Raw genomic sequence first — 18,753 nt, 5'->3', positions numbered from 1 at the left:
TCTTGATTATTTAATATCTGTAATTTACATTTTCTTAGTTTTTTGAATTTACTTTATATTCTTTCATTTTCAATACTAAATTAATAAAATTAAAATTTGTATCGTCAAATTTATTACCATATATATTATTTGATACTTTTGTTGCCTTCTCTTTGCCACTCACTATTATAATATTTTGTGTTTATACCATTTAAACTACTTATTTTCTATTTTCAAACAATTTTTATATTAAGGATATTTAAAATTAAACTAAACCTGATTTTTGGCAGAGATTCATCTTAAGCGACCAACTCTGATATGTTAAGCCCTGCCACCTTACATGTATGTATGTATGTGTACCGAAGGTCTGAAGAGTTTAATATGCCACACCTTTTCTGATTTGCAACCAGACAAGTGTCTTTTCAATTGAGGTTGGCTTGTCTAAATCTATACCACTACAGTAGAGCGGGGATTATCCGAAAGCCGGTCATCCGAAACGACGGTTAACCGAAAGGAAGCATGTCGCCTTTTTGTCGTCTTCATCGATAACATGTTATATTTAGAACATGATTCATAGGTATTGACAGCGTTGTACATATGTACATACTGGCTTTCTGTCTTATGAATTTAAGTTAGTATCGCAGTTCCTAAATATAACAGCGTCGGTGGTGTTATCGTGCCGCGAAACGAACGCGCATCCGACGCCGACAGTTTTGTTTGGGCAATCTCTCATTAATTTCAGGATGGACACTCAAGTATTTATCGAGTGGTATGACGCTATATTCATTCCAGAGGCTAAAAAACATAAGAATTAGTGATTGATAATTCTCCAAGTAATCCCTCAAACCTTTCACTTGAGAGAGAAGATGGAAAATTTAAGGTGATTTTTTGCCACCCAATGTTACCTCAGTCGTTCAACCTATGGACCAGGGGGTGATCGAAGCCTTCCAAAGTTACAACAGAAAAGCGTTGCTTCGTAGTGTACTAATCGGCCAAGAGGAAGATAAAGCAATTCTTGAAATCTACAAAGGTATTAACTTGAAGGATGCTGTTTACATGGCAGCAGAGGCGTGGGCTTATGTCAAAGCGACTACTCTAAAGAAATCCTGGAATAAGCTTTGTCCAGCAGTTGAATCCGAAGCTAGCCTTACATCTGAAGAACCAACAAATGAAAACTTTGTTTCAGAAATGGTTGAGTTGATGAAAGAGGGTTTAGGATTTGAAGAATGTGACCAAGAAAACGTGCATGAATGGCTAGAATTTGACGAGGATGATCCTGGCTACGAATTGTTGGCAGACGACGATATAATAGCACAGGTTCAAGTTCCTGAAGATGACGACGATGAAGACGAAATTAGTGATGACATCGTCTCAGCTGAAAAATGTCCGTCCAATGAAGAAGCTTTTAAATGATTTGAGACTGCTATTAAATGGTTGGGACACCAACGAGAAGCAAAAAAACGAGTCTTAAAACTTAAGCACACAAATATGCTCGACTTTTTTTTTAGATTAGTTTTGTACTATTAAAAAATGTTTAGACATATGTATTTATGTACCGTGTGTGCAATCCCTACTTAAGTGTGACTATTCATAATATGTACTGTACTCTAGTGTATCATTACAAAGCATTACATACATAATATGTATTCCTAATCCAATGACATGTTTTATTACCCTACCCTCAACAAAGAACTGGAATTTCGCAAATGTTCGTTTATCCGAAAAATCGATTATCCGAACACCCTCTGCACCAATTGTTTCGGATAATCGGCGCTCTACTGTACTTCCATTTATATGACAGGATTGCCCACATGACATTCGTGTTAGCTTCTCCACTCATATCTATCATTCGAGATCAAAGTTATGAGGTTACTATTTTATAATTAGGTTGTATTACATATTTATATTCATATCTAGTTTCGTGTGAGGAACGAAATTACTGAGACCTACTTAATTATTTTCATATCTAAATTTATTTGTAATTTCTATTCATATTTTTATTTAATATTTTTTAGGTCATGTGGGTCAGACGAACAACAGAAAAGGTCTCTTTATTAACTGTTGGCAATATAACATACAGCGGCGACCCAAGAATACGCGTCAAGTTTCAGTATCCGAACAATTGGCGACTGTTCATTAACCCGACGCAAAGGGAAGATGCAGGCGTCTATATGTGCCAAGTTTCAACACATCCTCCACGAGTCTTTACAACAAATCTGACCATTTTAGGTAAGCTCAATAACACACACACACGTGAGCATATGTCTGTACGTACCCTGCAGGGAAGAATACTAGTTGTGGACAACAAACTACAAGTTCACTTTCCAACTCCAGCAGTTCCGGTTTTATCTTTCTTATATGTTAATAATTGGTATTTGTAACACAGCGATGTCCTACGAAATTTCAAATCCAACTGGCAACAGTTAAAAACCTGCGCTATGAGTAGACAAACGTGGCCCGAATGGAATATGGATCGCCTAAGAGTCTACTTAAATTAAGTAGGAAGGATTTAAGAATCGTAGTACGTGTCCTATCTGAGCACTCTCTAATAGGAAAACATGCCAGTAGATTATGGGAACCATCCAGGTACTATTCTAGTAGCTATCAGGATATAGAAGAAGAAGAGACAGTGGAACACATTCTATGCGGTTGAGATTGCTCGGTATCGCTTTTCAGGGTAACGTTGCGGATATTGTGAATCTAAAACTAGCTCGTATAGTCAGATTTTTAAAGGCCACGCAATTGTTTAGAGAGGACCAAGTAGAGTAAGGATAGGATAGTTCCGAAGAATAACCATTTCAAATCTGTAATAGGCCAAATTTTCATTCATCTTCATTAAACTTCTGTAGAGTTCGCGGACTTGAGCTTCCAGGTAGCTTCCTAAAATTTTATTTTCTATCTATTCATGCATATAACCTTTTAAAAAGGATTTTCGAACAGGACAAAATAAGGCCAGGCCCACACGAAGGTTTAAAAAAAGTGTCCCACGGAGATTTTAACCGAACTAAAGGGTGATTTTTTAAGAGCTATAGGAAAGTTTTTCAAAAAAACACACGTAAAATTCAGAAAAATGCATGAAATTTTTATTCAAATCGATAGTACAGTCCATATAATTTAATGTTTGAAGATTATTTCATGCAAATGTTGACCGCGACTGCGCTTCAAATGGTCCATCCGCTTAATCCAATTTTGGCACACTCCTTCCAATGTTTCGGCCGGTACCTCACATATAAATGCTTTAATCTTGTCTTTCAATGCGTTAATTGAAGCAGGCTTGTCTGAATAGACATGAGCTTTAACATAGCCCCACAAAAAATAATCTAAAGGCGTTATATCACACGATCTGGGTGGCCAATTGACAGGTCCCGAACGTGAAATAAAATGTTCACCGAACTCGCCTCTCAACAAGCCCATTGTTACGCGTGCTGTGTGGCATGTGGCACCGTCTTGCTGAAACCACATGTCATGCAAGTCAAGCTCTTGCATTTTGGGCAAAAAAAAAGTTCGATATCATTTCACGGTAGCGCTCACCATTCACAGTTACGTTACGATTCGCAGCATCTTTGAAGATGTGCGGTCCAATGATACCTCCAGCCCATAAACCGCACCAAACTGTGACCTTTTCTGGATACATGGGTAGCTCTTGCAATTCTTCTGGCTGTTCTTCAGTCCAAAATCGACAATTCTGCTTATTTACGTACCCATTGATCCAAAGATGAGCTTCGTCGCTGAACACAATTTTTCGATAAAAAAGTGGATCTTAAACTTTCTTAACAGAACACGCATTTTTTTAATAAAATTCAATGATTTGCAAGCGTTGTTCGTTTGTAAGACGATTCATGGTTGAATTGTAGACCAAAGTGAAGATGTTTGACAGTGAAACAAAACACGAAACGTGCGTCAGCTGTTTAAATCAACTGTTTAAAAAGATAGTAGCTAAAAAATCACCCGTTATATGTATAACTATATAATAAATCTGTTCCTCTAATCTTACTGACTTGTGAGGCGAGGCTACATACGAGTATAAAGTGCATAAATTTCATGCAAATATTAATTACGTATTTGTTTTATTTAATATACTCGGATATAGAGTTTTTCAAATAAATATTAATGATAATAATCGTCAGTATTTTTTATAGTATATATTATATAATCATCTATTCATGTGTCCATAGATGAGTCTTAAATCTTCTTATCTAAAAATATTGCCAACAAATTGATCCTTTTACTACTGGTATTGTTCTAGTCAATGACGCACTAATGTGATTTCTGCAATTAAATACCAGTATCTGAACTAACATATGATATAATGTTGCTATACTAATTTGGCTTTTCCCTGCAGGGTGTCTACACATTCATGGGTTCATGTAATTGAATCTTCTTCAGTAATGCCAGCAAGGTCATCCTCATTAGAAAGAGCAATCGAAAACAAAGATGTGGGCGGACACTTCTGCATGCATATACATGCATACATACACAAAATGAATGTATGAATGTACATGATTTGTTACTTATACTCGTACGAAGCGATTGTGCCCATTGTTGACTCTGAGTGCTTTGCATACATACGAAAAACTGTGATTATTTGGCTTGTAATGCTTCCTCAGTGCTTTGTTTTTTTATCCTGATGACCTCATTTAATTTTCTTTACATTGTATTATAATAAATGATTGCGCATTTTACTTGCTTTACTTCTTGAATGGCACAAAAGAGTGATTTCGAAAATTTTACGCTTCATCCTCAAATAGGATTAACTTTGTTAATTGATAAATACACATACCAGTACAAATACATGTATATAACCCAATTTGTAAAGAAGGTTATACGAGTATTAGAGCTTAAGAAAGAAATGAAATATATGGTGATGATGGGACAATTTCATGTACGTATGTATGTATGTTTCGTTAACTGTTAAAGCTAAAATGGAAACTGTCTCTCAGTCCAAAGGCGAATTCACCTATCGTGATTTTTTGCTTTAATTTTCTCAGGGCATAACGAAAATGTACAAAGACTTTTTGTGTGCATCAATTTGATTCCAATATTCTGTCCGAATAAATTGGTGATTACGATTACTATTATCTCTTTTTTTTGTTTTGATAGCAATTTACACACGGTGCAGAGAACACAGAAAATGGCCACGGCGAATTGAGCACTCAAGGTGGCGTCTTCCCAACACAGTTACTTTATTTTTGCGATTTTGACAAGCTCCTTTCGAATACCAAACAAACAAAAGGAGATAAAATCGCATGATTGTGAAAATTCAGTGAATGGCTTGGCAATATTGCGATTAAACAAACTAATGGGAACGAAATGCCGTGAAAACGGAACTGAATGAGGAACTAGCTCTGGAAACGCAAACGACATGGCAAAGTTCAACCCCGTTGAAAACTGGCAAAAATACTATGCTAAGAACGTGGAATAAGAAAACTATATTCTTTATTTTATCACTCTATAGAAAAGACTGCAAAATATTAGTTGAAGTACTGACGGGACACTGTCTGACCCCACATCACGCAGCCAAAATAGGATAGTCCAGAGCGATGCGCGTGACACATGCAACGAAGCGAATGCTAGGGGTATTTTGGAACACCTACTTCGCTACTACCCTGCTCTTTACAATTGTGCCTAGAACCGATATACTTTTTGTCCTTGAAGGATATTATTGACTGAACGGCTTGTTAAAACTTGGGAAGACGTGCATTAATAATTACATAAAATAATAATTCGACTCCAAATACATAGCACTGGTAACACAATGGACCCTAGAGGTCTAAAAGAGATCGTTTTACAGATCAGCAAGCACTACCTAACCTAACATAAATTGTGAAAGCACAATAGATAAATTTTAATAAATTTAATGTTGTTAATTCTTGGAGCTTGACGACACAGCGAATTCGGAAAGCGTAACCTTGTATTCTATCGTGCTTGATTGAACTGACGTAATAAGTGGGTTTTTGTTTTTATTTCAAATTCATCGTACTACGTCGTCATATTTTTTATTTGCCCACTTTTTACTTCACAACCAGAAATACTCCTAGCGATGTCGCAATCATCTAATCTATCGTTCTTTTATCAAAATCAAAATTTCGTATTTTGGCAAAAGTTTCAATGCAAAACAGCAGCTTTCTTGCAGCAAATTACTGAAAGTAATTAAAAATTGTCCGAACGAGACGGAGAAATTCTCCGAATTATCCGAACTGTCCGAAGCTTTGCCAGCAAACTTTAAATTAGTTAGTGAAAAATTCTTGTACCTCCTTGATTCAGAGCAGTAAATGTCTTCACAAGCACCCCACCCCCTATTTTACAAAAATTCCACAAATCTGGCCGTTATTATGTTTCAACTGAATTTTATCTTTATAATATCGACCAGGAAATATTTATCTGTAGAGAAGCAAGTGAAAAAATAACTACTAACGTTTGTTGCTGATACCCGGTATGCTAGGACTCCCTGATATTACACCATCTCCATTACTTTATTCATCAAATTTTCTCGATAATTACCAATATTAATATCAAAACTTTTTGCAGAACCGCCTTTGCGTTTAATAGACGATCAGGAGCGAGAAGTGAGTGACCGATATTACAAAGCAGGCAGCACCATCGATCTTTATTGTCAAGTGTCTAGAAGTTTTCTACTTAAGGAGAAAGTAAAAATTGAAAATTCCTTACAACCGTACGAGCAAAATAGAACAAAAGCGAATCCTAACAAAGGTAACACAGGGGCCAACCGGCTGGGTTCCGGATATAATGAATTGGTGTCGAATAACAACCAAAGCAATGCCAAGCTGTCAGGGCACGCGTTTGAAAAACAATTTATCAGTATGATATTTTGGGCAAAAGACGACGAAATATTGCCTTCTACGGCAATTAAACGCACAAGGTAAATTTGAATATTTAATTCTGGTTGAAATAGATGAACACGATGAACATTTTATATACGCTCCGCGGCAAACGATAGCTTATCAGCATTTAGACCACTTTTTACTATTTTTTTTTTTTTTTGAATGTTCAGTATTTTTTTTTTTACAAAAGTATAACAATTGTCTGCAAAACATCATATAAATCGAGACTTATGAAAATTATAACCAATCCACAAACTTTCCCTCATAATTACAATTTTTAATGAGAATTTCTTGACAAATTTTTTGAGATGCATTTTAATTGCTTATTAAATTTTAGCACAATAAAGTGAAAGTTGGAAGTTACTAAGAAATGCGTTGATTTCTTATATTTTATTTTTTGGTATAATTCGGCGGCGCCATATGCCGTTCGGAGTCGGCTTCAAATTGTAGGTCCCTGCATTTGAGGAAAAAACATGAATACATCACAAATAGCAGAAGGAGCTAAATTGTATAAAATATTTTTTCCAAAAAAATCCTTTGCAATGATACCTTAGATGTCTAAATCAATCAAAATTTTGCTGAATTATTCAAATTTTCCTTAAACGCATCTTCCAAAAAATGCCAAAAATAGCTTCGAAAATCTCAATATTTTGATTCAAATGGAACAATTTTCAAACAAATTTATGCATATTAAGTTATTTTTTGGAAAAATATTTTTAAAAAGTAATTGTATCAGGTCAGTCCATAAGTTCGTGCGTTTTTTAAAAGTGCATTTAAAATTAATGAAAAAATGGTTGAAGTATTTATTAATCAATAATATATTTTCCTTCATTATTTACAATGTTTTCCCAACGTTTAGCAAATTTTTAATTTCCTGCTCAAAAACTTGTTTGTCCTTGGAGCCAAAATACGCTTCGATATTCCTTTTTATAGCTTCTTTTGAGGAGTAGTTCTTGTTACTCATATGGGATTGAAGTCCACGAAAAAGGTGATAATCACAAGGTGTAATATCCGGAGATTATGGTGGATGCGGCATTAGCTCCCACCCGAGCTCGTTCAGCTTGCCTAACGTTTGCATTGCGGTATGAGGTCTTGCGTTGTCGTGGTGAAACAAAACTTTGCGTCTATTCACTAAAGACGGTCGATTTTTTTAAGTGCCTCATTCAGGTTTGATAGCTGATGGGAATAATAATCAGAAGTTATCGTCTGGTTTGGTTCCAGAAGTTCATAATAAACAATACCGGCCATATCCCACCAAATAGACAGGAGAATCTTCTTGGGGTGAAGGCCATCTCTAGGGGTCGATTCTGGTGTTTTGCGAACAGGATTATTGTAAAAGACCCAGTAACGATACGGTTCAAAAAACGTTCATTTTCAAGCCGTTGCAGCAGCTGAGAACACACATTCACACTCTGCTGAAGGTTGGCGACGGAAAGTCTATGCGGAACCCATTTCCCCAGCTTTGAAATCTTTCCCAACTGAACAAGGTGCCTGTGAATGCGATGAATTTAACCTCAAGCTATCATATCGACTGTCAAATTTGGCTCAGCTTCCACGAGTTCGAGCAAGGCGTCGGAGTTAAGCGCTTCAGGACGACCAGCGCGCGGGGCATCCTCCCTGAAAACCACTTTTGTGCAGTGCTTACACTCGCGGTATTCTCTCCGTGAACAGTGTTAATTTCTGCAGCAGCAGTTGTTGCATTTTTACCACTTTTATAAAAAAATACAAAATATGCCTTTTATACGCGTTCGAAGATTCAATTTTATTTTTTAACAACACGAGTTTCTATCCGCGATTAAAATCACTTGTTGAATGCACAATATGTTAAAGAAAATATAAATAGTTCCGTTATATTCCGCGAATAATTTTTTGTACGCAAAAATCGTACAAAAGTGAAATTATGGGTAAATTACGAACGAACTTATGGACTGACCTGCTATTTAGGTATACAAATTTCGATTTTTCGATGTGGTTTTAATATTGTTTAGTTTTCAATATTTTTCTGAAATTTATTGGCGGAAGTCTTAAATTATAAGGGATTTTATAACTTCGGTGAAAAATTAGTGGATTTTTTCGAGTGAGGCACCCTAATGTAAAACCTAACGGTTTGTTGCGTATTCTTTCTCATTCCTGATTTCTCATTTCTGTTAAAAAAGGTCAGAAAAACGTGTAGCTATTTTTGATAAAGAGGTCACAACATCTAGTATTCAGCATATCCATCCATGCCTTTTTAAAAATTAAAATCTTTAGATACCGCGCGAAAAATTCACAATCGTCCAAATATTCACAATACGCCAAGTCTTAGAAAAGACCTATGAAAGGAGAATCGACACACATCATCTTTTGCCGCATCAGCGCCGTCTGGATTCGGAAGGACCTCTCCGAGCCGTTTGATGCTAAACGAGGCTTTAGACAGGGTGACTCTCTTCCGTGTGACTTCTTCGACCCTATCCTGGGAAAGATCGTGCGAGCCGCAGAACTTCATTGTTCATGTACAATTTTTTAGAGAAAAATGTGCGTACAATAATTGGCATAAGCCGATGATATTAACATCATACGCCTTAACAATCGCGCTGTTAGTTCTGCCTTTACCAAGCTGAGTAAAGCAGCAAAGCGAATGCGCTGGTGGTGAACGAGGACAAAACAAACAGTCGGCGCACTCGCGTATCAACAGCCACGTCACTGTTGACATTATGATTACGAGGTCGAAGGAGACTTCGTTTATCTAGGAACCAGCACTAACGGTAGTAAAAGTTGGTAGAAATTTGATTGTTATTGATAGTTACTGTGCTGTATCAATTGCATTATATGCTCACGTAGCGAACGCCTACAAATTTGAACAGGGGAAGATAATCAAGTGGAGAGCACTTGGCATTTGGCGGGCTTTGTTAAAATCGAATCAATTCGCTTAGGTGGTTACTGGTAGAGATGCCAAACTATCGATGGCACTATCGTCCCCATCGATGGTAGGGCACTATCGAGCTACTGAACTATCGATGGTTCAAAGTCTCGATAGTGGACGATAGTATCGTCAAAAGAGCGATTTACACATCACCAAGCAAATATTCGCGCTTTTTTTATTTGTGGCATCGCTTGTGTACAAATATTAAAAAGTGTAAAGTGTTTAAAATAACAATTCGTAAAAATATATATATATAAATATGTATATGGATCGCTTTCTTAAACAAGGTAATACATTTTTCAAATAATTAGTAAGAATGCTTAGAACACTTTTGTCTAATTTTAGGACGCAGTTCTGCTGCAGCAAGTTGCGATTGCAACAGCAGCGACAGCGAAAAAAATTTTGTTTTGGAGAAGCCTGCACAAAAAAATGAAAAGTAAAATTTCGGATGTGTGGAATTATTTTAAAAGATCTGATGATAAGAAATTTGCCAAATGCCTTAGTTGCGCCAAGGAGTATAAAACCAGTGGCAACACATCGAACCTGCATGATCACCTTAAACGGTTTCACCTGAATTTGGACAGAAATGCTCCTGATACACAAGTTGCTGAAAATGTTGTACAAGACGAGAACATTGCGTCTTTCAGCAGCAGCTGCAGGTCAAGCATGCGGTCAGTGGAGTCATACTTTAAAAGGGTTGTGTTGTATGATGCAAACTCCAAGCGTAAAAAGGACTTAGATGAACTCGTAACAGAGATGGTTGCTGAGGATATTCAGCCCTTTAGCATAGTGAAGGACAAAGGATTTATTAAATTAATTACAGCTTTAGATCCACGTTACAAGCTTCCCAGCCGGAGTCAACGTCCTGATGACCAATTTGTTTAAAAAAAACGACGGAAAATTTGTCAACAATTTTGGAGCAGGTTTCGTACATGAATACGGCATCAAAATGGCATCGCTAGCAACCAAAAAACTGATCGATACTACAAATCACTCGTCACAAAATATTGCAGACACTTTAAAAGATATATTAACATCTTGGCATATCTTTGAAAAAACTGTCTGCATTATAACTGACAATGCAAGCTCAATGCTGAAAGCGTGTGAAATTTTAAAAATCCAAAATCTGCCATGCTTTGCTCATACAGTTAATTTGGTAGTCCAAGATGGCTTGAATCTCAATCACAACGATGTCACAAAAGCTTTGTTTGCAAAATGTAAAAATATTGTAAAATTTTTTAAGAAAAGTTCAATTGCGAACGAAAAATTGAAACAAGTTCAAGAAAATTTTGCATATACCTTGTTGCAAGAAACTCCAACAAGGTGGAACAGCTTCCACGACATGATTGAGAGAGTTTTATTAACCCATGAAGCCATTGCCAGTGTGCTATTATCAACAACAAATGCACCATTACCATTCACTGCAGAGGAAATCAACGTGTTGAAAGATATTGACAAAATATTAGCATTATTTAAGAACGTGGCCGAAAAAGTTTCTGGTGGCAAATACGTTACAGTGTCATTAATAATACCATTAGCATATGGACTATATCGGCAAATTGAAAATCTTTCATCTCAGTTGGCAACTGCGGTAGGCAAATCTATGAAAGATGCTATGTTGGAGTCGATTAAAAAACGACTATATATATATGAGCTACGCACGGTAACAAGGATGGCTACGATTTCGGATCCACGCTTCAAAAAAGATGGGTTTCAATCCAACGCAAATGCTGAACAAGCAGCAAGTATCTTGAAAAATGAGTTGGTCAATTTGGGCAATTTGACTCATGTTGAAGACCCTGTCAGTCTGGAAGCAAGCACAACCACTACGGATCCAATTTTTGATTTTTTGAACCAACGATGTGCTACTTAAAAGAGTAATGTTCGACCTGATGCAATCATTATTAAAAGGCAGTATCTGGGGAGAGACATAGCCCCACAGGAAATGGACCCTCTTTTATGGATCAAGGTAAAATTAATAAATCAATCTTCGATACATAAAACTAAGTTTTGGTAATACATTTGATTGCAGGTCAACCAGGTGGATTTCCCTTTATTAAAATTACTGATGTATAAATATTTATGCATCCCCGCAACGCCTGTGGAGTCGGAAAGAGCTTTCAGCAAAGGTGGGACAAATTGTTTCTGATAGGCGAACACGGCTTAAAGAAGAAAATGTGAACGTTTTGTTGTTTTTAAACAAAAATCTTTCGCTATAATAAATAAATCATATTATAGTTTTCAAGTTTTAGCTTTTAAGCCTTTTATAAGGCTTTTGTATTTTTAGCTTTTCCCTTAAAATGTAATTTCATAAAATGTAAGCAATGTTCCTTAAACTTATAAGTTCAATATTTTGGCAGAAAAGACCCATAGCCTGTACTCTTACTCTTTTTTTCCAAATGTAAATCACTCACACTTGTAAAAATATATAGTTGTTTTAAAGTGTTTTTTATTGCGACTATCGATCACTATCGATGGTACTATCGACCACCATCGATGGTTTGAAAATTACTATCGTCCACAATCGATGGCGCCCACCATCGATAGTTTGACACCTCTAGTTACTGGTTGAATTACTAAGAAGAAGAAGACTTTAATTAAGAAACTGAATTATTCTCTTACAGAAACTAGATGAGCTTCAAAATAACTAAAATAGAGAAATGTTGGTTAACTCGACAATTTTTTAAAAACCAAATTTAATTCGAATATTTAAAAACTATTAGTTTCCTAGAGCTGTGGTATCACAACGGACTTGTAATATCTATGTGAGTTGGTCGTACAGACCGACTATCACCATAACCTAACCTAATCTAATCTATGTCCTTATGTTACTCTGTTAATATGGGTACACTCTGGAAGTCTGTCACCAGAACTTAAATCTTTCATAAGAATGTCGACTTTCGTGACAGATTTCATCTTTCCTGTGTGTTTAGTTAAGCCTCAGAACTTAAATATTTGTTTTCCTGAAATTTTTTTTTCTTATTCTCTTTTTACATTTAAGCACATCGGAAAAGTGGCTTATTAGTCGTATTTCTATACCGGATGCCAAACTGATTGATAGTGGAAACTATTCGTGCTCCATTGGTAGACTCTTCACGGCCATTGTGCAGGTGCAAGTGCTTACAGGTAAGAAGTTCAAATAAAAATATGCTAATATACATAAGAATATAATAGGATAATAGGTATTGTATAATTAATTACAACTCAAAAACTATTTTGACAGCATGAGGTAGGTAGGTGAAATGGTTGAAGTACCAGTCTGGTACTCCCTAAGTAGCACTAAAGCACGAATTTGATACCATTATGAGACCTCCAACAGACAGATATTTACAGCCAACCGGAGCTGTTGATATAATGGAGAAGATTGATGGGATGGATTTAGGTTGGCGCACTACCCCAGGCTGTGGAAGAAAAGAGCACCCAGTGACGGTAATCGTCTAGAAAGTGTTCAACAGTCTCGTTCTCTGAAAGGTCCCAACATCTTCTGCAATGGGGGTTGAATGGTAAATCTAGCTTTTCCGCGTGTGTGCCGATCGCCCAATAACCGGTAAACACAGCTACAAATTTGGAAGTTGAATGGCGTGGAGTCCCCAGAACTTCCTGCGTCCCGCATCTTTTTTACAGGGGTCAAAGGTTTTTCGAAATAGCACACGAAGAAATAGAGCCCCATCTCTTCAACGGTTTCCTGAGAAACAAGTGGTATAATCCCCCTTTAACAACAGTCAGGCAGTTGCCGATGACCGAGTAGGAGGCCTCTGAGACCAATTCAATCGCCTTTCTGGGAAGCTCATCTACAATTTCATTTCCCTCTATGTTCCTATGTCCGGGAACCCAGATCAGAGAAATTTTACCTGTAGTCCTCCTTACAGCCGCTGACTAGTATGGATCTGCACCTTGGGATCGGCAGAAAAATGTTAATATCTCCCACGTTCCCTACTCATTTTGCATGCCTGCAGAATCGCAAAGACTTCTGCCTGCACTAGCAGATTCGGCAATTTTAAGGAAATATATAAATTGGCTGATTCGGAGAAAACCCCCCGCTCCGTATAGAAAGAGGTACCAGCTTCGGTGCAGATTTTCCCCTCGCTCGAATCCTGCCTAATTGGAAAGATTGCCTTGGCGCAACCCTCCAACTTCAGTTTGGGGATAAAGAGATCTGTACGAAGCTCAGAGAAATACAGTGTTAACAACCTAGAATTACTACAATGTCTCTTGAGAGATTGCCTTCATAGGCCTACCTCCTTTAACCTGATTGCACTTTGAGGCGCGAGGGAAATAACGTAAATTATCCCATTAAAAATGTAAAAAATAAAATTGATTATACTGCGGTCAATATTATTCTTCATATTAATTAAAGATAGCTCATTTATTTATTACTTTTTCTTAGAAATTTGTGTAGATTCAGAATTTGCTGGGCACTATGTCGAGAAAAATCATTCCACATAAATTGGTCCACCCTAATATGCATAAATGTATAAATTCAATTCATATAAACCTAATTTAACTTAAGTTCCAACGGCCATTAATTGAATTTAATTTAATTAAATTTCATTAATATTTTTTTTTTAATTTATGATGAAAACGCAATTTGGCCGTGGTTAGGTTTGTTACTGTTGGCTGATCTGTAAAAAAATCTCACTTAGGCCCCTAGGGTCCATTGTGTTGCCAGCGCTATGTGATTTTGCTCGTTATGGAGGAAGGAAATTTTTATTACGTAAACTCCTCTTTCAAATTTGAGGCTTTATTATAAACTCTTTTTCGCGACCTATCCTAGCGTGCATATACAAATACATAAATTTATGTGGGTAGATTTTATGAACACATACATATGTATTTAATTTGTTAACTTGTGATGAGCTATACAAATTTGAATTATATATTAGGGCAAAATTGTTGATATATTTTGCATTTTGCAGATACAAATATTTTGTTATAATTTTTCAAACGCCTCTGTTTCGATACTTTTAGGCGAATTGCCAGCTGCCGTTCAACATAATGCCGCCTCAGACATGCTGCCTACTGCCCCTGTGCTACTGTTTTCAAATTGGATAGATTTAATTATTATTGTTGCCTTCACTGTTACTTCGCGAAACATATCGCCTTCTATTCGAACGGGCTTATAAATAATGCACTTATTACATTGCATATACTCGTACATATGTACATAATTACAATTAAAATTGATTCAAAAATTACAAGTTACCACTTATGACAATTTTGACACAATTTTTAATAGCTTACGACTTGCGATATCTTTACATTTGTTGTTAAGTAATGCATAAATATTCGTTAATTTGTTTTAAAGTATATATGTATGTATGTAAAGGAAAGAATTACTGAGCATTTCTTCACAATTTGTAACTGAATCAAAATAATAGAAATGTAAACGGCTGTAAGCTCTTTTTGAATGCAACCAATACAAAAAAATTAAAAATTAAATCAAACAAAACACGTGCGCAATGCTTGTATGTATATGAAATGCATGCACATTTATCTTAGTGCATTTGTGCAGAGAATGAGCGAGTAATCTTTTGAAAATGGTTTAGTTAAGAAAATGGAATGCAGGCAACATAAATACTAAAGTAAGCTACATATATTATATTATGTGTATACATACATATGTATCTATTTATAAGTAATGGAGTATGTAATAAAATCTACATTGTATGTACTAGTACAATTATGAAATTGGAGTGTCGCATAGTAATTCGCTCCCATTGAATGTCGGAGCAAAATTAAATAAAATAAATCCTCTGATTTGTAATAACATTTGATATGAATTAGGTGAAGTATATTTAAATCGTTCTAAAATTACTATTTCTGCACCTTATACCTTATTAGGACTTAATCTACTTTCATCTTAATCATGAATAAGGTTTGCACTTCGACCTAATGGTCTACTGGGCGTACTTTTTAGCACGAAATACCTGGCGGAAACCCATTAAGCCGTATTCTTTTAAACAAAACGAAACAATTATTATTGTTCAAGGATGGTCTAAAATATTTTATATGCAGCACCTAATTGTTATGTACAATTTTTATTTTTAATTTTTTATGATTCCGAAAAAAATTTTACACAAAAACAAATAGGAAATATTTAGCCTTTATTAAGTGAGAGGGAGTGTATTCAAAAAATACGAAGTCGAAAGAGTGGTTGAGTCGGGCAGCACATCTTTATATAAATAGAGATTTAATTCCTACGGTGGAAAAAATTTTAGAAAATTTGCCGAAAACAAGTGATGAGTCGAAATAAAATTATAGTTTTTTTTAAGCGACAAAATATCTTTACTTGCTTTACGTTACAAATGTTTTCTTGCTTCTTATTATATTATAAGTAAGTACAGTGAAACATCTTATATTAGACGGGCATCTCCCTTGACGGACATTTTGCCACGTAGCAAGTTTTAAATATAAATTTCTGGGCAAATTACTCTCTTTCTTAAGCGGACATACTCATGTATACAGGTATTTTTCATAAAACTGATACAAACACCTCTATTGAGTGAACGTGAGCCTTTTATCAAAAGACATTAAGATTTCATTTCATAACAAATCAAACAAAAAACTCTGTTGAGGGGACGTGAACTCCTCTTAGGCGAAGAAAATATAAAAAACCTGAGTGAGCAGTTAGTTACATGCATACATTCTTTTTAAATGGAAAAAAAGAGGACTTTCCGGATATAGTGTGATGTTTTTTATGCATGCACTTTGCACTAAAAGGGCAATTAAAACTACTCCCATGGCAGCACTTGAAAGAATACTCTACTTACCACCGATTGACATTGCGGCAGAAGGTCTAGCAGCTAGATCTGCCGCAAGACTTTACACAACGGGTGAATTTACCTGTAAAACATTTGTACAAAGCTGAATAGGTATGAATTATTGGACCAAAACGGATTATATGACTCCGAAATATAGGGTTTTTCAGTAAGAACATATACATTTAAGTATGAAATTCGATTTCTTTTGCATGACCACCGCGTGCACGTTTTACGAAGTCCAATCGTTGAACCCAATTTTCGACCACTCTTTTGCATAAATCGGCCGAAATTCCAGCAATTTCGCGTTCAATATTGCCTCTGAGCTCACAAATCGTCGCCGACTTGTTACTGTAGACCAATGACTTCACATAACCCCAAAACGGGACGGACCGTAAAATGGCCGTAATGCTCTTAAAGTAGCAGCAACAGAACGATTATTTTCATAAAAAATTTGCACGATTTGCAATCGTTCCTCAAGTGTGTAGCGTTTCATGATGAAATGTATACTAATGAAGTTTACAAATGACAAGCGAAAAATAAAAAATATTGCGTCGTTCGCCCTCCCTATCGGAAAAAGTTGAAGCGCACCTATTGAGAAGCCCTACACAATTGCGTGAATATATTCCAACAATAGAAGAAGAGGCGTGGAAGAGAGGTATGAAACTTAGCCCCAATACATTTACTGACGGCTCGAAAATGATGGACGGTATTTATTGCGCAGAGCTAGACACCAGGCGGCCAATTAAGCTCCCTGACCACTGCAATATTTTGCAAGCAGACGTCTTTGTGGTAGGAAAGGCTGCAGAAATAGCACTAGCAAAGACATTGATATATATGTTGACAGCGGCAATAAAGGCAATAAACTCATATAAAATTTCATCTAAAAACGTTTTTAGGACCAGGGAAGCTATAGAGACAGCCGCAGACAGACGGTTACACATCTATTGGGCTGTTCTATTCATGAAGCTGTTAAGGCGGCTCTAGGAGAAAGTGTAGATGTCACGGCACTTACGGAGCTGAGGCAGGTGGAAATTCGTGACCTCGATGAAATCACGACAAAGGAAGAAGTTCACGAGGCGGTAGCAAGACAATTCCAAGAGCTTGAGATACCTATCTCAGCCATTTTGGGTCTGCGAAAAGCATACGGAGGAACGCAAACGGCGACGCTAAAAGTAACACCGGAAATCGCTACCAAGCTGGCGGAAGCTAATAAAATCCGCATAGGTCTCGTAATTTGCCGCATACGGGAGAAGATCGAGCCAAAAAGATGCTTTAAATGCACTGAATATGGGCATGTGGCAGTAAGCTGTAAAAGCTCAGCTGACCTTAGTAACACCTGCTTCAAATGTGGTAACAAGGATCACCAGGCCAAAAACTGCACACTAACAGCAAGCTGTATAATGTGCAAGAAGAAAAAGGAAAGCGATACGGCACATGCAATGACCAGCAGTAAGTGCCCTCAATATCTGAGAGCTCTTAAAAAAATTCGGCAGAAATGAAGATCTTGCAACTAAATCTTAACCACTGTGAAAGCGCCCAGGAACTACTCGAGCAGACTATACGGGAACACAAAATAGATGTTGCTATACTTAGTGAGCCCTATAAACACAAAACAGGTAACGGCTGGGCCTCTGACACAACAGGCAAGTCAACGATTTGGAACTGTGGAGCAAATAGATCCCAACTGATGAGCGTGAATGCAGCCCGCGGATTCGTACGTGCGCGCGTGGAAGGCACATACATTTACAGCTGCTATCTACCACCCAGCTTAACTCTGCTGGAAGCAACAGGCATCCTGGAGAACCTCGCTCAGGATGTAAAGGAGCATAGACCTGGTGATTTCAACGCTTGGGCTGGTAACTGGGGATGCCCACGGACAAGCCCTAGAGGGCAAGCCCTGCTGGAAGCGTTTGCTATGCTAAATATAGCCTTGATGAACACAGGAAGTCAACAGACGTGTCAAAAGGCGGGAACGGGGTCTATAATCGATCTTACCTTCGTGAGTTCTAGTCTTGTTCGCGACACGAAATGGTTCGTCAGCCAGCATTACACTCGGAGCGATCACCTCGCAATAATCTGTGAAATAAGGAAGCACGTCGAAGAAAGGTTCCCAAATAACTACGACACGCGGTACAAAGTTAAAACAATGGAGGCTGAGATTATTAAATCATGCTGGCAGATGTAGCTCTCGGAGGGGATGCATCTGAGAAAACAACACAAACCATGAGACACCTAACAGAAGCATGCGACGCAGCCATGTCCAAAACGA

General features: G+C 37.0%; 1 protein-coding gene across 1 annotated transcript in view; it reads left to right on the top strand.

The window, feature by feature from the left end:
• Positions 1–15,484, top strand: part of LOC129239354 (uncharacterized) — a 56,971-nt gene extending 41,487 nt beyond the window's left edge. The window contains 5 exon segments of the mRNA XM_054874803.1: positions 1,995–2,208; positions 6,508–6,859; positions 12,725–12,849; positions 14,692–14,779; positions 14,781–15,484. Coding sequence (XP_054730778.1) covers positions 1,995–2,208; positions 6,508–6,859; positions 12,725–12,849; positions 14,692–14,779; positions 14,781–14,850 — 849 coding nt within the window. The 3' untranslated portion in view covers positions 14,851–15,484.
• The last annotated feature ends 3,269 nt before the right edge of the window (positions 15,485–18,753 follow it).

Source organism: Anastrepha obliqua, chromosome 2 (assembly GCF_027943255.1).
Source record: "Anastrepha obliqua isolate idAnaObli1 chromosome 2, idAnaObli1_1.0, whole genome shotgun sequence".
NCBI classification, from domain to species: domain Eukaryota; kingdom Metazoa; phylum Arthropoda; class Insecta; order Diptera; family Tephritidae; genus Anastrepha; species Anastrepha obliqua.
Note: the sequence above shows the minus strand (reverse complement) of the source record. Positions and strands in the feature narration are given on the sequence as shown.